At 28.0% G+C, this 14794-nt stretch overlaps 1 protein-coding gene and 1 pseudogene across 1 annotated transcript; both read right to left on the bottom strand.

The window, feature by feature from the left end:
* Positions 1-822: 822 nt before the first annotated feature.
* LOC114388497 (protein MIZU-KUSSEI 1-like) lies at positions 823-2134 on the bottom strand. The gene has a single exon (XM_028349013.1). The coding sequence runs from the start codon at positions 1862-1864 to the stop codon at positions 1019-1021; it is 846 nt and encodes a 281-aa protein (XP_028204814.1). The 5' UTR covers positions 1865-2134; the 3' UTR covers positions 823-1018.
* A 9321-nt stretch (positions 2135-11455) lies between these two features.
* On the bottom strand, positions 11456-12728 carry LOC114372969 (annotated as a pseudogene).
* Positions 12729-14794: the final 2066 nt, after the last annotated feature.

Genomic DNA, 14794 nt, shown 5'->3' with positions numbered 1-14794 from the left:
TTTTATAAAACTACATATAAAGTCATATTTATACGCATTTTATCTGGAAAGGTAAGATGAGGTAGGCACACAAACCTCGCATATACTATATACAACCTGCATATAGTTTAGTACTACCATTTGGTTTTCTAAAAGTATAGAATTCATACAAGCACTTCTCAACAAACCAAAACCATGCAATTTCCAAAAAATAGAGACAAATGGGCATCAACAACTCCGAAGTTTTTATGGCCCCCTATATTCTTTTACAGTCAGCCGTTTATAAAAAATTAGAAACTAAGATCCAGTCAAGAATTATTGATTTATTGCTACCATTTATTTATATGAAAAATGATTTATTGTTACCTTGATAGCTTTTACCTTGAGTAACGGAGACATTGATCACTTTCTTGCTCATCAATAACTGTTGTTCCAAGCTAGCTACCAAGTGACGTCCACATTTTAAAAGAAGATAACATTGCTAGTGCATGCGGCCCTATCATTTTGCTGGAATTTCGAAGAACCACACAGCTTAATTTCTACTTATTTCATTGGAAGGAAATCCAAACACTACTAAAAAATAAAAAATAAAAAATGGCACAATGAACTGCATTTTCATTTATCTTCTACATTCCAAAATGAAAGAAATTAAAACAACTCCTAGCTCGACATTATAATCCAATACACTTTCAAAATCCCAATAACCCCTCTCCCAAACCAAACACAAAATAAAATCAGAGACTTATACATATAAAGGAAGCAAATTCCCATCTAAATATTTCAAAATAATTTTTTTTAACATATGCAACAATCCTTATCATCTTGTTCAAACAAGATGATCTCTAACAAAAAAAATACGTATATTTTAATACCAAAATTTGAAACATAACAATAGTAGTATAATAAACTACTAAAGCAAGCTGGGAAATCATGTACTCCCCCTTATCTTTTATTTACACAACAATCCCAAATCCCAAACATAGTTGAAACAAATTAACTCTAGCAGATACATTGCCATATATGCCAATGTTAATGTTAATTAAACTCTAATCAAGTAAATGCTAAGTTCAGGACCTCCACTCGCATCAGGGTTCATCATGTAAAACGCCTCAGAGTCTCTGGACCCCACAACCCTCTCATACTTGGCTCTCATGTACATAACCTCCCCAGAAGCTTCTTCCTCGGACCCCGCAGCTTCATTCCCGCACACCACTGGCAACACCCCTGCCCCCATCGATATGGGCTCCACCGCCTTCAGTATCTTCCACTCATGGGGCCCACACTCGCGCCTGTTCGCGTACCCGCACTTTCTTCCGTTGCAGTACGTTCTCCAGAGTGGCTCCTCAAGCAGCCTCACTTTGGCCGTGGCGTTTTTCTTTTTCTCGCATTCCAGCGCGATTCTCACCAGCCCCGAGGCCATTTCCCGGACTAGTGTACTCGTCCGGGTGGCGAGCTTGACGAGGAACGTAGGACCCAGTTTTGGATCCTCCTGAAAGGCGAAGTACACATGGTCTCGGCGGTGGCCGAAGAGTGTCCCCATCACGCGCATGTCGAGATTGAAACTGTTGCTGATGTTGTTCAGTCTCAGTCTCGGCACGCGCGTGACGGTGAAGATGGTTAGAACGGACTTAAACTTGGACTTCTTGGAGAAGTGGGTTTTTTTCTTGGCATTATACTGTGATGGCATTTGGAGTGTGAGGTGGTGATTGTGATTATGATTGTGATCATCTTGGTTGTCATTAACTTCTTCAGGGAAATATGAGGATGAAGATGAGAAGTTGAGGATTTCTTCCTCATTATCAGATTCATCCAAGGCTTTCTTCTTCCAATGGAAGTACCTTCTTGAGAAGGAGAATGAAGAGTCATGGGGGGATTTGGCGGCCATTATGGTCTCCAATTGGGACACAAAAAGAGTCACATGAGCATCAACAAAGGAGGAGGGTTGCTGAAGAGTGAAGCGAGATTTGGCAAAGGGGTTGAATAATAATGTTGATATGTGATGGGTGAGCCAGTGTGTTTTGTGTTTTTATTTTGGGGGTTGTGTTGTGGGTAGTGTGTTATATGGGTGGATTTATTCTACGATTGTGTCAGGGTTTGTGATACCAAAGGACAGGCAGGGAATCTGACAAAAGGAAGGTAAGCAGCCCCAACCTACCTGTTGGGAACAAGGAATTATTGGAGATTTTGAGGGATAATTGAGAGATGAAATCGACAGCAAAATTAATTAGGAAATCTCAATGTCATGTCACTTTACTCATATTATTCTTATTAAAAATTAAAATAATATGTAAATATATTTTCAATTCTGCAACTTATATTTTAAATAGAAGTTACTATTTAATTTTATTTTATTTTATTCTTATTTAAAAGATTCAATTTATAATATTTTTGGTATTAATTATTTTTAGACTAAAAATATTTTTCATTTAAAGAAAAAAGAATGTATTAACAAACAATTAAAAAAGATAAATATGAATGATAATGATAATTTAAAAAAATTATAAATTTAAGATAAATTTATTATTTGATTTTAATATTTAAGAATAAAAATACAAAAAAAATATGTTTTTATCCTCTGTAGTACATTAAGAGACTATAATTATGTTTTTAGATAAATATTAATTATGCTTTTATTGATAAGTTTTTATTACATGAAGACTTTTTCTTACTGCAATTACGTACACGAAGACTTAGTTATAACATAAATTTAATCAGAAACGAAGTTTTTGTTGATAAATTATAGTACTCCCATATGAAATTCTATTAAAACACATTTAAAAAAAAGTGAGATGTAAGTTACCTAGTATATAAATTTTAAACAGTATTCTATAGTTCTTCTAAACACACTTCTATAAAAGAAATTCTTCTAAACACTCATTAGTTTATCTTAAATGTTTTTATTTATCTAAAAAATAAATATCAAATGCTATAAACTATTCTCTTGATATATCGTGCATAAAATAGAAATTTTCCAAAAAGGGGTTGATTAAGTTTTCTCAATTTTAAATGTTGCGTAATAATTGGAATCATATTTAATGGATTAATTTAGTAATAGACCGAGACAAGTAAAATGATGATAGTGGATCATTGACATAAAAATTTCTAGTATCGAAAGTCTTTCTAGTGATTGGTCTAAATAGCATGTCCTATTAGTGAAGTAAGGATGTAAGTATCTAAAGAGCATGTGAGATTTAATGACTACCATTAAAATACTCGGGATAAAAATGACTTCTGCTCAAAAAAAAAAAACTATCATATAAATGTGACTTACACTTGAAAAAAAAATTGTTAGAGACATAAAATAAAATTTTAAATCGTATAACAATAAAAAAAAAAGTATATCATATAAATAAATAAATAAAAGAATGATTCATAAACCTAAATCTTAATATTTTAAATTAAATTATGATATAAGATTCACTTTCATAATCATTCATGACCCGTTAATCAAAATATTTCCAGTGGGGGCATAGGCATAAAAGAGAGCCAAGCAAGCATATACGAATAATAGGAGTGGGCTTGACTGATTACTCATGCATTGGAAACAGTTAAGAGCAGGTGAAGCCACACCTACCATACCCACCGTGGACCATAATCACCTTCAGTCATTTCAACATTCATTCATGTTCCCACCAAGCTCACTCTGCAGCCACCATTGTGTTCTGTGTTTGCATCCCTTTCACAATGAAAAACGGGCTAAATTTTAGGATCTGCAGCCTGATATATGTCACAACTGCATTCACGAATAAACAATTCCTTCTGGTCAGGTATGCACATTTTTCATGCCCGTGCTATGTATAAAGTAGTAGTACTATCTATAAGTCTCAATTTCTAGGAAATCCCCCACTCACCATGCTTGAACAGTTGAAAATTCAGGAATCAATTAATGGGGTTACCGTATTGAAAGAGTATTATTGCCTTTAATACTCCATGATCATACACTTATAGAGAAATACTAGAAAAATGCTTTCTAACAATTGTTTTAAAATATTTACTATTGAATATAATTTATTAAAAATTATATATAAAATCAGAAAAAATAATCATTTAATAACAAGTGAGAGCTATAAAAAATTATAATTTTTAATAAATTTCAGTTAATCATAAAAAACTTGTTTAAAAACCTGTCTTACTAGCATTTTTCATACCGAAATTACTTTCATGAAAAAAAATATTTATATGCAATGATGTATAAAATATTTTATAAGCAATTTTTTTTTGTCAAACAACATATAGTAATGAAAACGAATGAGAATATTAAGGAATCTAGTTTGATTGGTTTAGTAGGGTGAGTGCGTGGTGTAATTTATTTTGTATGTGTAATTTTATTTTATTTTTAATTTTGCTAGTTTAAAGGTTAGAATCAGTCTTTAATAAAAGTATAATTTAGTTGTCGATTAGTTTTGAATATTTGTGTGTTATAGTAATTGACATTCGTATAAAGTTCTTACATCGATTCGAAATTTTTAATTAGCTAATACGGCAATTTTTAATTTTACTTTATAACATAAGAAAAATGCCAGGGTATACTTTTTATAGTTAAAATTGGTTATGATAAGTATGAATTAAAATTTCGAATTAACTTTAAAATGGCAATAAATTAGTAATCTTAGTCAATTATTTAGAGAAAAAAAATAGTAATAAACAGTTTTGTTAACATTTATGCATTTAAAAATAGTACTATTAGGAAAAAAACATTTATTATATAGAAAATATAATTAAACACATATTTTCCTATAAAAACCTTCCAATTTTATAACCATGATATGGACTAACGTTAATATTTTTAATAATAATAATAATGATAATAATAATAATAATAAAGAAATAAAAATAATACTAGTAATAGATTTTTGGTGGATGTTAAACAGCTCAACCCAAAAGCGACAATGTCGGAAAGTTTATACCATCATCATATCTATAGAAGCATTGAGCCAATAAACTACACCACCCTATAGAAAAAATGGGAAACATATAAAGATGAATAGGGTTTTGGCCATTCGGCGATTATTATCTTGTGAGTGTGAATTATTTAAGTTCATCGAATCCCAAGACACTTGTAAGTATACAAAATTCAACATTTTTCCAAAAGAAAAAAAAATAATCAGTGTTATAAGGATATTGATTAAAAAATTTAAAATAAAATGTTTTTATTAAAAGATGAAAAACTATATTATTTATGATACGTTTCATAATTTATATAATAAATATTTTTTTTAAAAATTAATTAATATCATAAAGACATTTATTAACGAGTAAAAAAAACTATTACTATTAAAAACGGTCTCGGGCTACTTGCTCACGTTCATGATCAAGAGTAGGGTAAAAAGTCAAAACAAAGTTGACAGTGTTGAAGGGTGGCAACAGGATGGGTCCATTAATCAAAATAGGATTGGGGATTATGTGTGGTTGCTTTATTAGGTGTGAGGGATCCACCATTCTCAGGGATCACCTAACCTTGATGCAAAAACCAACCCTTGGACTATAGAAGAAGAAAAAACCCCTGGTAATTAAGTTGCTTGATATGTTGCTTAGTACAAACCGTTTACCTATTTCTAATTTATTTGTAATTATTCAAAATTAACGAACCTACTTGATCTTGGATGTTTTGTCGAGTAAGAAATGAAGTGTACTTGAAAACAAATTGGAAGATAGTCTTCCATCAAAGAATAATATTTCTCTCACATTTTTAATTTAATATTATTTTGATCGTATTTATAAGATTCAAGTTAAAAATAATAATTTTTTATAAGATTCAATTTATAATATTTTTTATATTAATTATTTTTATACTAGAAATATCTCTTATTAAAAGAAGAAAGAAAATTATTGACAAATCATTAGAAGAGAAAAAAATATTAATAAAAAATATAATTTTAGAAAAAATTATAAATTTAAGATAAATTTATTACTATCAACTAAATTAATCATTTTTTTAGTTTTAATGAATTAGGTAATTGCATATTATATATATAGAGGAATGAAGGGAGTATTATACTATTTATATATCTTATTTCTATGATAAAAAATAGTTTGGCTTCTTTATCTGTTTTTTTTTAACCTTAAGAAATGAGATTTGAGAGTAATGTAAAAAATAAATTGTATCAAAATAGTTTATCAAGTCAAAGACGTGTAGAAGTATATTTGGGACCAAATCTTTTAAGAACTTGTTTGGTAAATATATATTCACTAGAGAGATAGAAAAAGATAAGTTCTCGTGCATATTTAATCTTACTTCATTGTTAAATGAGTCCTAAGATATGATAAGACAATTCTATCATCTGTATGTTTGAATATCCTGATATTAATATTCAGGTAATTAGTATGTGTTCTTTGTGAATAAGATACATATAAAGTGTTTCGAAAGAAAAGAAAGTGAACAAGCACCAACAGGAGATTGAATTGTTCTTTATGCTTGCTATGTTATCTGTATCAAATGAATATCGTGAATATGTAATTGCAACAAGATCGAAGAATTGTATATTGATAATCTTTACCTATACTTGCATTTTGCAGTATTTGTGGTGCAATTATTGCCATTTTGTTATGGTTAATTTTGAAATTGTCCGTGCCTAATGTGGTTAATGTTTGTGTAAATTCCTTCCTTATGAAATTTTAATTTCATGCTTATCCCATTTGATCTTCGTTAATTTTTTTCTTAGGAATTAATGTTTGGATGACAGTTGGGAAGATTTTGAAGAATCACCACTGCAGCAAGAGGATCTTGAAGAATTTTGAAGTCATTAAGCTTGTTTAAGCATCCACGGAAGAACGTCTTCACCAAAAGCCATGAAAGAAGGTTCTTCTTGCTGAAGAAGGTTTTTCTGTAGTTGTAAATTACAGCAGCGGAACAACTTTTTTCCGTGAATTCTTGCAGAAGAACTTCTTCCGCGAGATCGCACGGAAGAAGGTTCTTCCATAGTTGTAACATTAAGTGCAGAAGAACCTTCTTCCGTGTCTACTTTTTTCACCCCATCCATGTCGCCACACTGCGGAAGAACTTCTTCCGTAGGAAGTCACTGAAGAACCTTCTTCCGTGAATTAATTTATTTTTTTGGTTTTTAAATTTTTGGATTATTTTGTATTTATCTATGTTATCTTGTATTTTACTATTACAAAATTAAATGCATGTTTAATTTAGGTTATTATTACAAAATAAAAAATATTTATTTAATATATATTAAATTTTGTAATAGTAAAAAAATTTGTGACAGTAAATATTTTTTATTTTAAAAAATATACAGATTAAAAAATATATAGGTTATTAGCACAACACTCTAACCAATTGGGATAATGAGTCAATTAGGTTATAAAATAAATAATGTTATCATACATATCACTACAATTTCTAATGCATATTTAATGCGCATGTAAATTTAAATAATAAATTTTGTGAGAATTAATTTTGATATAAATCATACGAATTATTTAATCTGTATATTTTTAAAAAATAAAAAATATTTACTATCACAAATTTTTTACTATTACAAAATTTAATATATATTAAATAAATATTTTTTATTTTATAATAGTAACCCGAATTAAATATGTATTAAATTTTTTAATAATAACCCAAATTAAATAAAAAATATTTAATACATATTTAATTCGGGTTACTATTACAAAAATATTTAATGCATTAAATTTTGTAATAATAATCCAAATTAAATATACATTAAATTTTGTAATAGTAACCCAAATTAAATAAAAAATATTTAATTTGTATATTTTTTTAAAAATAAAAAATATTTACTATCACAAATTTTTTTTACTATTACAAAATTTAATATATATTAAATAAATATTTTTTTATTTTGTAATAATAACCTGAATTAAATATGCATTAAATTTTGTAATAGTAAAATACAAAATACAAAATAACATAGGCAAATAAAAAATAATCCAAAAATTTAAAAACAAAAAAACAAATTAACTTACGGAAGAAGGTTCTTCCGCAGTTGAAAATAACAACAGCGGAAGAACCTTCTTCCGCGAGATGGCACGGAAGAGGGTTCTTCCGCAGTTGAAAATAACAACAACGGAAGAACCTTCTTTCGTATAAAGGTATTCACGTTTTTTAAACAAGGGCAATTTTGCCCATTCACATAATTGCTGGGTGCACCAGCAATGTTGCTGGGTGCACCTAGCAACTCCCAACCAAGTCGTGTGCGACTCGTTTAAATGAGTTTATCAGAAAGGCCCAATGCTACGAGCTCACTTGTAGTATAAAAGATGGCCTGAAACACAAAGCAATGGTTCCGAAGTTTGTGAATTCCAAGGCAGAAAGGTAAGAGATAGTTGTGTGGTGGCTTCCATGCTTAGGGATTCATCCCTAATTGTCTATTTATCAATTTTACTTTTTCCCCTAGTTATGAGTAGCTAAATCCTTTGTTTGTTGGGATTTAATGTAATTGGATACCACTCTCATGTAATTATTATATTTTTCTTATTCAATAAAGTACTATTATTGTTTCTCTTATATATTTATTGTTTGTTCTTGGTTTGATCATCTTATTGCATGATTCTCTCTATTCAACTTCTTTGTAAAATTAAATTGAATTGTGAACTAAAGAGATCAACCAATGAACTTTATGCCTAGGGATAGGGTAACGATTATTGGTTATCATTTAAAACCCTCCTTTATATTTCTAGTTACTTGATTATATTACTTAAAGGATTGATAGTGTAATCAATACACTTTGGTTTTCTCGCTTAAGAGATTAAGGTTAGCAAAAATTGCAGGTTAATGATAATATATGCTTAATTGAATAGGAATAATTTGTAATGCATGTTAGGTTAACCCAATGAAGTTAATCTCCAACGATTTCATCCATTGATACAAACCAAGTTTTTTGGGCACACCAAGTGGTTGAAAAAAAATCAACAATAAACTTTCTTCCTTTTTAACTCTTTACTATTATGCAATTGTCTTTACTTTTTGTTATTGTTAAGTCAAAAGATATCTTAAGACGAATCAAGACTCTTAATTATTTTGATTAGATGCAAATAAATACAAAGGTTAAAAGTTTTGTCTTATGTGATATCAGATTATGCTTCATGATCTTGTGTTTGATATTTTAGACAGAAGCATCAGTAAGTCATGATATGATACAACATTAAAGATGACATTTAAGACTTCATTTAGTACTTTGTGTCTCAGATTTGTTTCGCATAAACCATCTCACAAGACATTCTCTTAGGATTTATTGAATCTTATGAAGAATAAATGAAGTTCAAATTCTAAAAGTTTCCAAACAACATCAAAAGATGCATTCTACTGTGATAGACCTAGTCTAACTAAAAGGAAGTGATTTTTTGCTGTAGTGATCAAGACGAAAGCCAATCAAAGTGGTTTTCTTGCATGAAGCAGGATGTGCATTTAATGCAAGCATTAAATGATCCAATGACCACAACCTTCAGACGCAAGCTCAAAGGAAAATTATATCCGTTTAGAGACAATAAACACTTGAAAATGAAAACCTATAAATATCATATGCTTTGAAGAAATGAGTAACGAACCTACGCGCTATCATTCAAATTCTTCTTGTAAAAAACTCTTTGTATATTCTTATAAAGTTTGAAAAGCTCTCAAAACATCTTGAACACTGTGAGACAAAAAACTAAATGCTTAGATTTCACATTTGTTTGTAAGACGATTAAGATTTAATCAGTTAGCAAATCAAACAACATATCTTTTGATTTGTGTAGAGCTAACAGTGGCTTGGTAGGACAAAGAATTTTTGGTTGTTAAAGCTTGGCGATAAACTTTGTTGTGAGACAAACGAGTATAGTGAAACTTGTAACTTTTGTGAAGTTAGTGAAACTTGATTGTTAACCAAGAACTGAACGTAGTCAAAATGGTAGAGAGAAACAAGTATAAATATGTGTCTTACTTTCTTTTTGGTTATCTTCTGTCTTAAACTGACATAGTGTTTGAATTTGATCTTGTTTGAAAAACATATTCTATTTTTCAAAATATGTTTCCATCATTGAATCTTGTTTTTGCAAAAATTTGTTATCTCTTTTTATAAAGTTATACTCCAAACGATAACTTTAGTTTTCACACGAAAAAAGACTTTAAAAAATTCTAAAACTACAATTTAACCCCCTTCTTATGATATTTGTATTTATAGTTACTTTTTTAAGACTTTATTTTTTATCACTTAATCACATTGAACTTTATAGTCTATTAAATTTATTATTAAATAACCTAATTATTGCACAAGTTCTTGTGGAGATGACTCTACTTATCGCTATTGCTACTTGAGGAATTTAATACTCTTGCCAAAATTCCAATAACAAATTGGAAAAAAAATACAGAAGGCCTTCATTAAGTTTGGATGAGAAAAAATGGTTGAAGACTTAACTTGATTTGTATAAATATATATTAAGATTTCCTTTCTATTTTACTCTCATTCCTCAAGCTCTCAAGCCATGGTTCCCTCCCATTTTAAATCCGAAACAAGCCCCTAGATTGGAATGCCAGCAGAAAAAAATGATTTAATCATGTTTTTTTTAACTATGACCATGATCTTAAATGTACCAAAAAAATATCCACAATATCTTCTAATGAACTGACTTTATAAGAAAACAATGCCAGATTTTGCCCATCCATTTAGACGAGATGATTGGACACATGATATTTTGAAGATAAAGGATTTGGTGTTCATGAATATAGTGTTGAAAGTTTTCTAGAGTAAATTTATGATCTAACACTTGATATATATATATATAAATATATAACACCAAAATCCTGCAGTTTATATGTATAATAAAAACAACTTAACTACAATTATAAAAAATTAAAAAATATTCATCAAATAATATAGTTATGTATAATGAAATGAATTTCTCCTCTTAATTTAATTTTTTATATTATATTCTTTCTTTGTCAAAAGTTAGACTTCAATGTTATTTAAATTTTTATATTTAAAATATTGAATTATTAATTATTTTTTATTTTTACATTAATTTTTAACATAAAAATAATTGATTGTTTTTATTATTTAACTAAGGATCAGTTTGTTTAAACTTAAAAAAAAATTATGAAATAATTTTTTTTAAGAAACATATAAAAGTTAACTTCTAAAAAATAAGTAGAAAATTATTATTTTTAAACCAAAAACAGTTTCAAACATATCAAAATATAAAAAATCTGTTTATTTTATCTAAAAAATATTTTTTTAATAAATAAGTTTGAATAAATGGACCCTAATTCAAACACTATCAATATTGCTTCTGAATTAGATGTTTTGTCAGTTTACATGCATCCTAAATGCCCATTCAAATCATAATTATTTTCATCACAATATGTCAAACTAAACAAAAATTTCATACAAAAACATACAAAACCTAGCCCAAACATACGATTATCCAAGAACCCTCACAAAAAAACCATACCAATTAAGAGAATCAAATTAGAAATGGGTCGAAAGTTCCTTTAACCATTTTCTCAAAACCATACCAATTAAGAGAATCAAATTAGAAATGGGTCGAAAGCTCCTTTAACCATTTTCTCAAGAGGCCCAAACAGAGGGTGTGACAAATGATCCCACTCATACCAATCCCAATCATCACACTTGGTAGGTTCAAGATTTTGTGGCACTTGCTCTTTCAACTACATCCACACCCACCATTTCCCTCATGAAAATGGTCACATAGTGACACTTTTTTTGGCTGCTCCAACATCACATTGTTTGTTACTCTCAAAAACTGAGTTTCCTATGTCCAACCCTGTTTCCTCTTTCACTTCTCTTGCTGCACATTCCTCAAAACTCTCCCCTGGAAAATTAAAATGCCCCCAAATTAGTTAGATAAAAGAAATTTAATTAAAAATTTGTTATATTTATACTATCATTTAAGAGTTTATTATCTATGTAATGATATAACTTACCATACGTGATGAATTGTAATCGAGTGATTGCATAAAACATATAACGCTATCAATGCATAATCCTTTTCTCATCATTTTATTATTAAACAAAGTACTATATTTTTTTAATTATCTACAATAGCAGTAGTGGAATTTAAACATAAAACGTCATACAAACTTACTAACTTTCCTATCACCCAGCTAACCTTGGTGGGTTTTAATTATAAATGATAATTTTTAATTTTTTTATAAAAATTACTTTTAAAAAATACTTAGAGTAACTTTAATTAAAAAGTATTAGCAACATAATCATCTAATTCTAACACATTTTTTATTTAAAATTTAAAAAGTAAAACTCTTTTAAAAAAATTATTCATAATAAAGACTATGTTTAAAAGAATATATTTGTAAGAACCTGTTAAAAAATATATTACTAACATTTTTTATTTAACTAATAATATAATTTTGTTTTACTAATAATAAAGCATCAAAATTAAACTAAATAAAAATAAAATTTGCACTTAAAAAAATTAAGTCACACTAACTAAGGTCAGTTTAATAATAATAAAAATCGATAATTTATATAAAATTCTAAGTTATTTTTATGCCGATATTAAGTTCAAATAATAATAATAATAATAAAACTAAGCATTACTCGATTATTTCATTTTAAAAATGTTTGATGAAAAAAAAAAATATGTGAGAGAAAGGGAGTGACCGAATTCAAGGTGACCGCCGCCTTGAAGGGCGAAGGTGGCATTGCCGACGGCATAGCGGCAACGACTGAGGAGGACCGATCTATCTTCAAGAGGAAAATGATAACCACCACCCATGGCTCTGACTTCAAGTCATTGCTCTTGTTGTTTTTGTTCTCCATTTCTATGAGGCTCTTTTTTCACCCCATTGTTAATGGCTCATTTGTATAGTCAACACTCAACTTTTACGGTGTTGAGTTATCCAATAAGTGGATGACACGTGGTTTGGTGGTTATTTTTCTGTGAAGCTGAGTCTCCTTGGACTCTAAGCATTTTATTTTAATGCAAAAAAAGAGTTCTTATTATTTAATTTAGTTAATTCTTTTCTTTTTTTATACCAGCATTTGAACTTGATTAATTATGGAATAGACTTCCATCAACTACCATACGAACGGACTTAATTGAGTTGATTGGGACCAATAAAAATAGTTGATTATGACAATTGTCATAAATTTTTAAAAACAAATGTAATAAATTTTGTAGGAAGATAATTACATTATTTAAAAAATTAAGTAATATATAAGTTTATTTTCGTTTAATTATACATTGTCGTGTATAATAAAATTATTGATTTTAATAATAATTATTTTTAAATCATATTAATAATATTTTTTATTAATCAATAATGTAAAACAATATATAAGTAAAAAAATGGAAACATGAGAATTAAATTTTATAAAAATTGAGTCTAACATTATATAATTTTTTTCATCATAACTTAATTAAAAAGCCTATTTTATAATAAAATGTCTAAATAAAACATAAATTTATTGCTCATTAAACTTATATATTTGACTCTTTATCTAAACAAGCTTAATATTTTTTTTAAAAAATAAATAAAGGTATGATTTTGATATATTATAACAATTTTAATGTAATAATATTAATAAAAATATAATTTATATTTACTTAAACGACATTTAAAATATTTTTAGACGACCTATGGTTTTACCTTTTAACCAAATAAGTTTTTTTTTATAAAAGTTTAAGCATAAGGTTAATTTTTTTTATAAAATAAAAGTATTGCTTAACCTAGGCTCTATATAGGTTAGGCCATAGGCTTGTATGGAGCTATTCTTATTGCTACAAACTACATCTTGATAAAAAAAATGTATATATATTTAAAATTTAATAGTACCATCCATAAAAAAAAAATTAGTACCTTAAAACAATATTATTTTCTATAAAAGAATTTTTGTTCTTGTGAAACCAGAAACACAACACTCACAATTCTTGTGAAACCAAAAACAAAAAACTTAGATGAGTAGATGCCTTTTTTTAGTCTTGATGGAACTAGATATAATAATTGATTTCAAGGATTTCATTTAATCCTATTTTAAATAATATAAGAAAAAATAAAAAATATTAGTCAATTCAATTGAAAAACTGATGAAAACTATAATTTTGTTTTTTTGGAAAACAGATGAATTGTCCATGTCATTGGTCAAGAAAACCCAAGAAAAAAATCGAAAAAGAAATTGATGATGAACAAGTCAAGTCGGTTCAAAACAAATCAAATTGCTCAAAAAATGGTTACAAAAATTCGTTTTAAATAATTTTTTCATTTTGTTTATTATTTTATTTTATTAAACAATAATTGACTAATATTTTTTAATTTGAAAAATCGTCTTTGAAAGAAGGTGTTCAAGATGGATTTTATAAAACCTTCTTTGATTTGAAGCTTAACACAATGGTTTTTGCAAAACAATCTTTGATTTGAAGCTAAGCATGGCGGTTTTGTCAAAACCATAGTTGAGTTTACAACAATACCAAAAAAATTTCCACTCTCGCGTCGTCACTCTATACAAACCCTCACTTCTTAATATATTTATATCTAACTTGATATATATATATATATATTATGAGAGGAAACATCTTATATAAGAGTGAGAAGATTAAATCTAGATCGTATAATTATACATGGAGTATTAAGATTTGATGTAAAAAATTTACATGATTTATTAAAAAATTGGCATGACTTTTTAAGTGGTCAGTTGGTCACATAACATTAAATTTTGACCGTTCATGTTTGATTGAACGGTATAGATTTAATTTTCTTACCCTCATATAAGATACATTCCTCATATATGCTATGCTATGTTATCTATCTATCTATATATGTGGAATGTTAACATAGACCCACTTAAAAATTAGAAGGTCTATATTAGCATCTAGCATCCTCTCATTT

Source organism: Glycine soja, chromosome 2 (genome assembly GCF_004193775.1).
Source record: "Glycine soja cultivar W05 chromosome 2, ASM419377v2, whole genome shotgun sequence".
Taxonomy (NCBI): domain Eukaryota; kingdom Viridiplantae; phylum Streptophyta; class Magnoliopsida; order Fabales; family Fabaceae; genus Glycine; species Glycine soja.
Note: the sequence above shows the minus strand (reverse complement) of the source record. Positions and strands in the feature narration are given on the sequence as shown.

Excerpts from the sequence above, each read along its gene's own strand:
- LOC114388497 (XM_028349013.1), bottom strand. The coding sequence starts at position 1,864 with ATGGCCGCCAAATCCCCCCATGACTCTTCATTCTCCTTCTCAAGAAGG.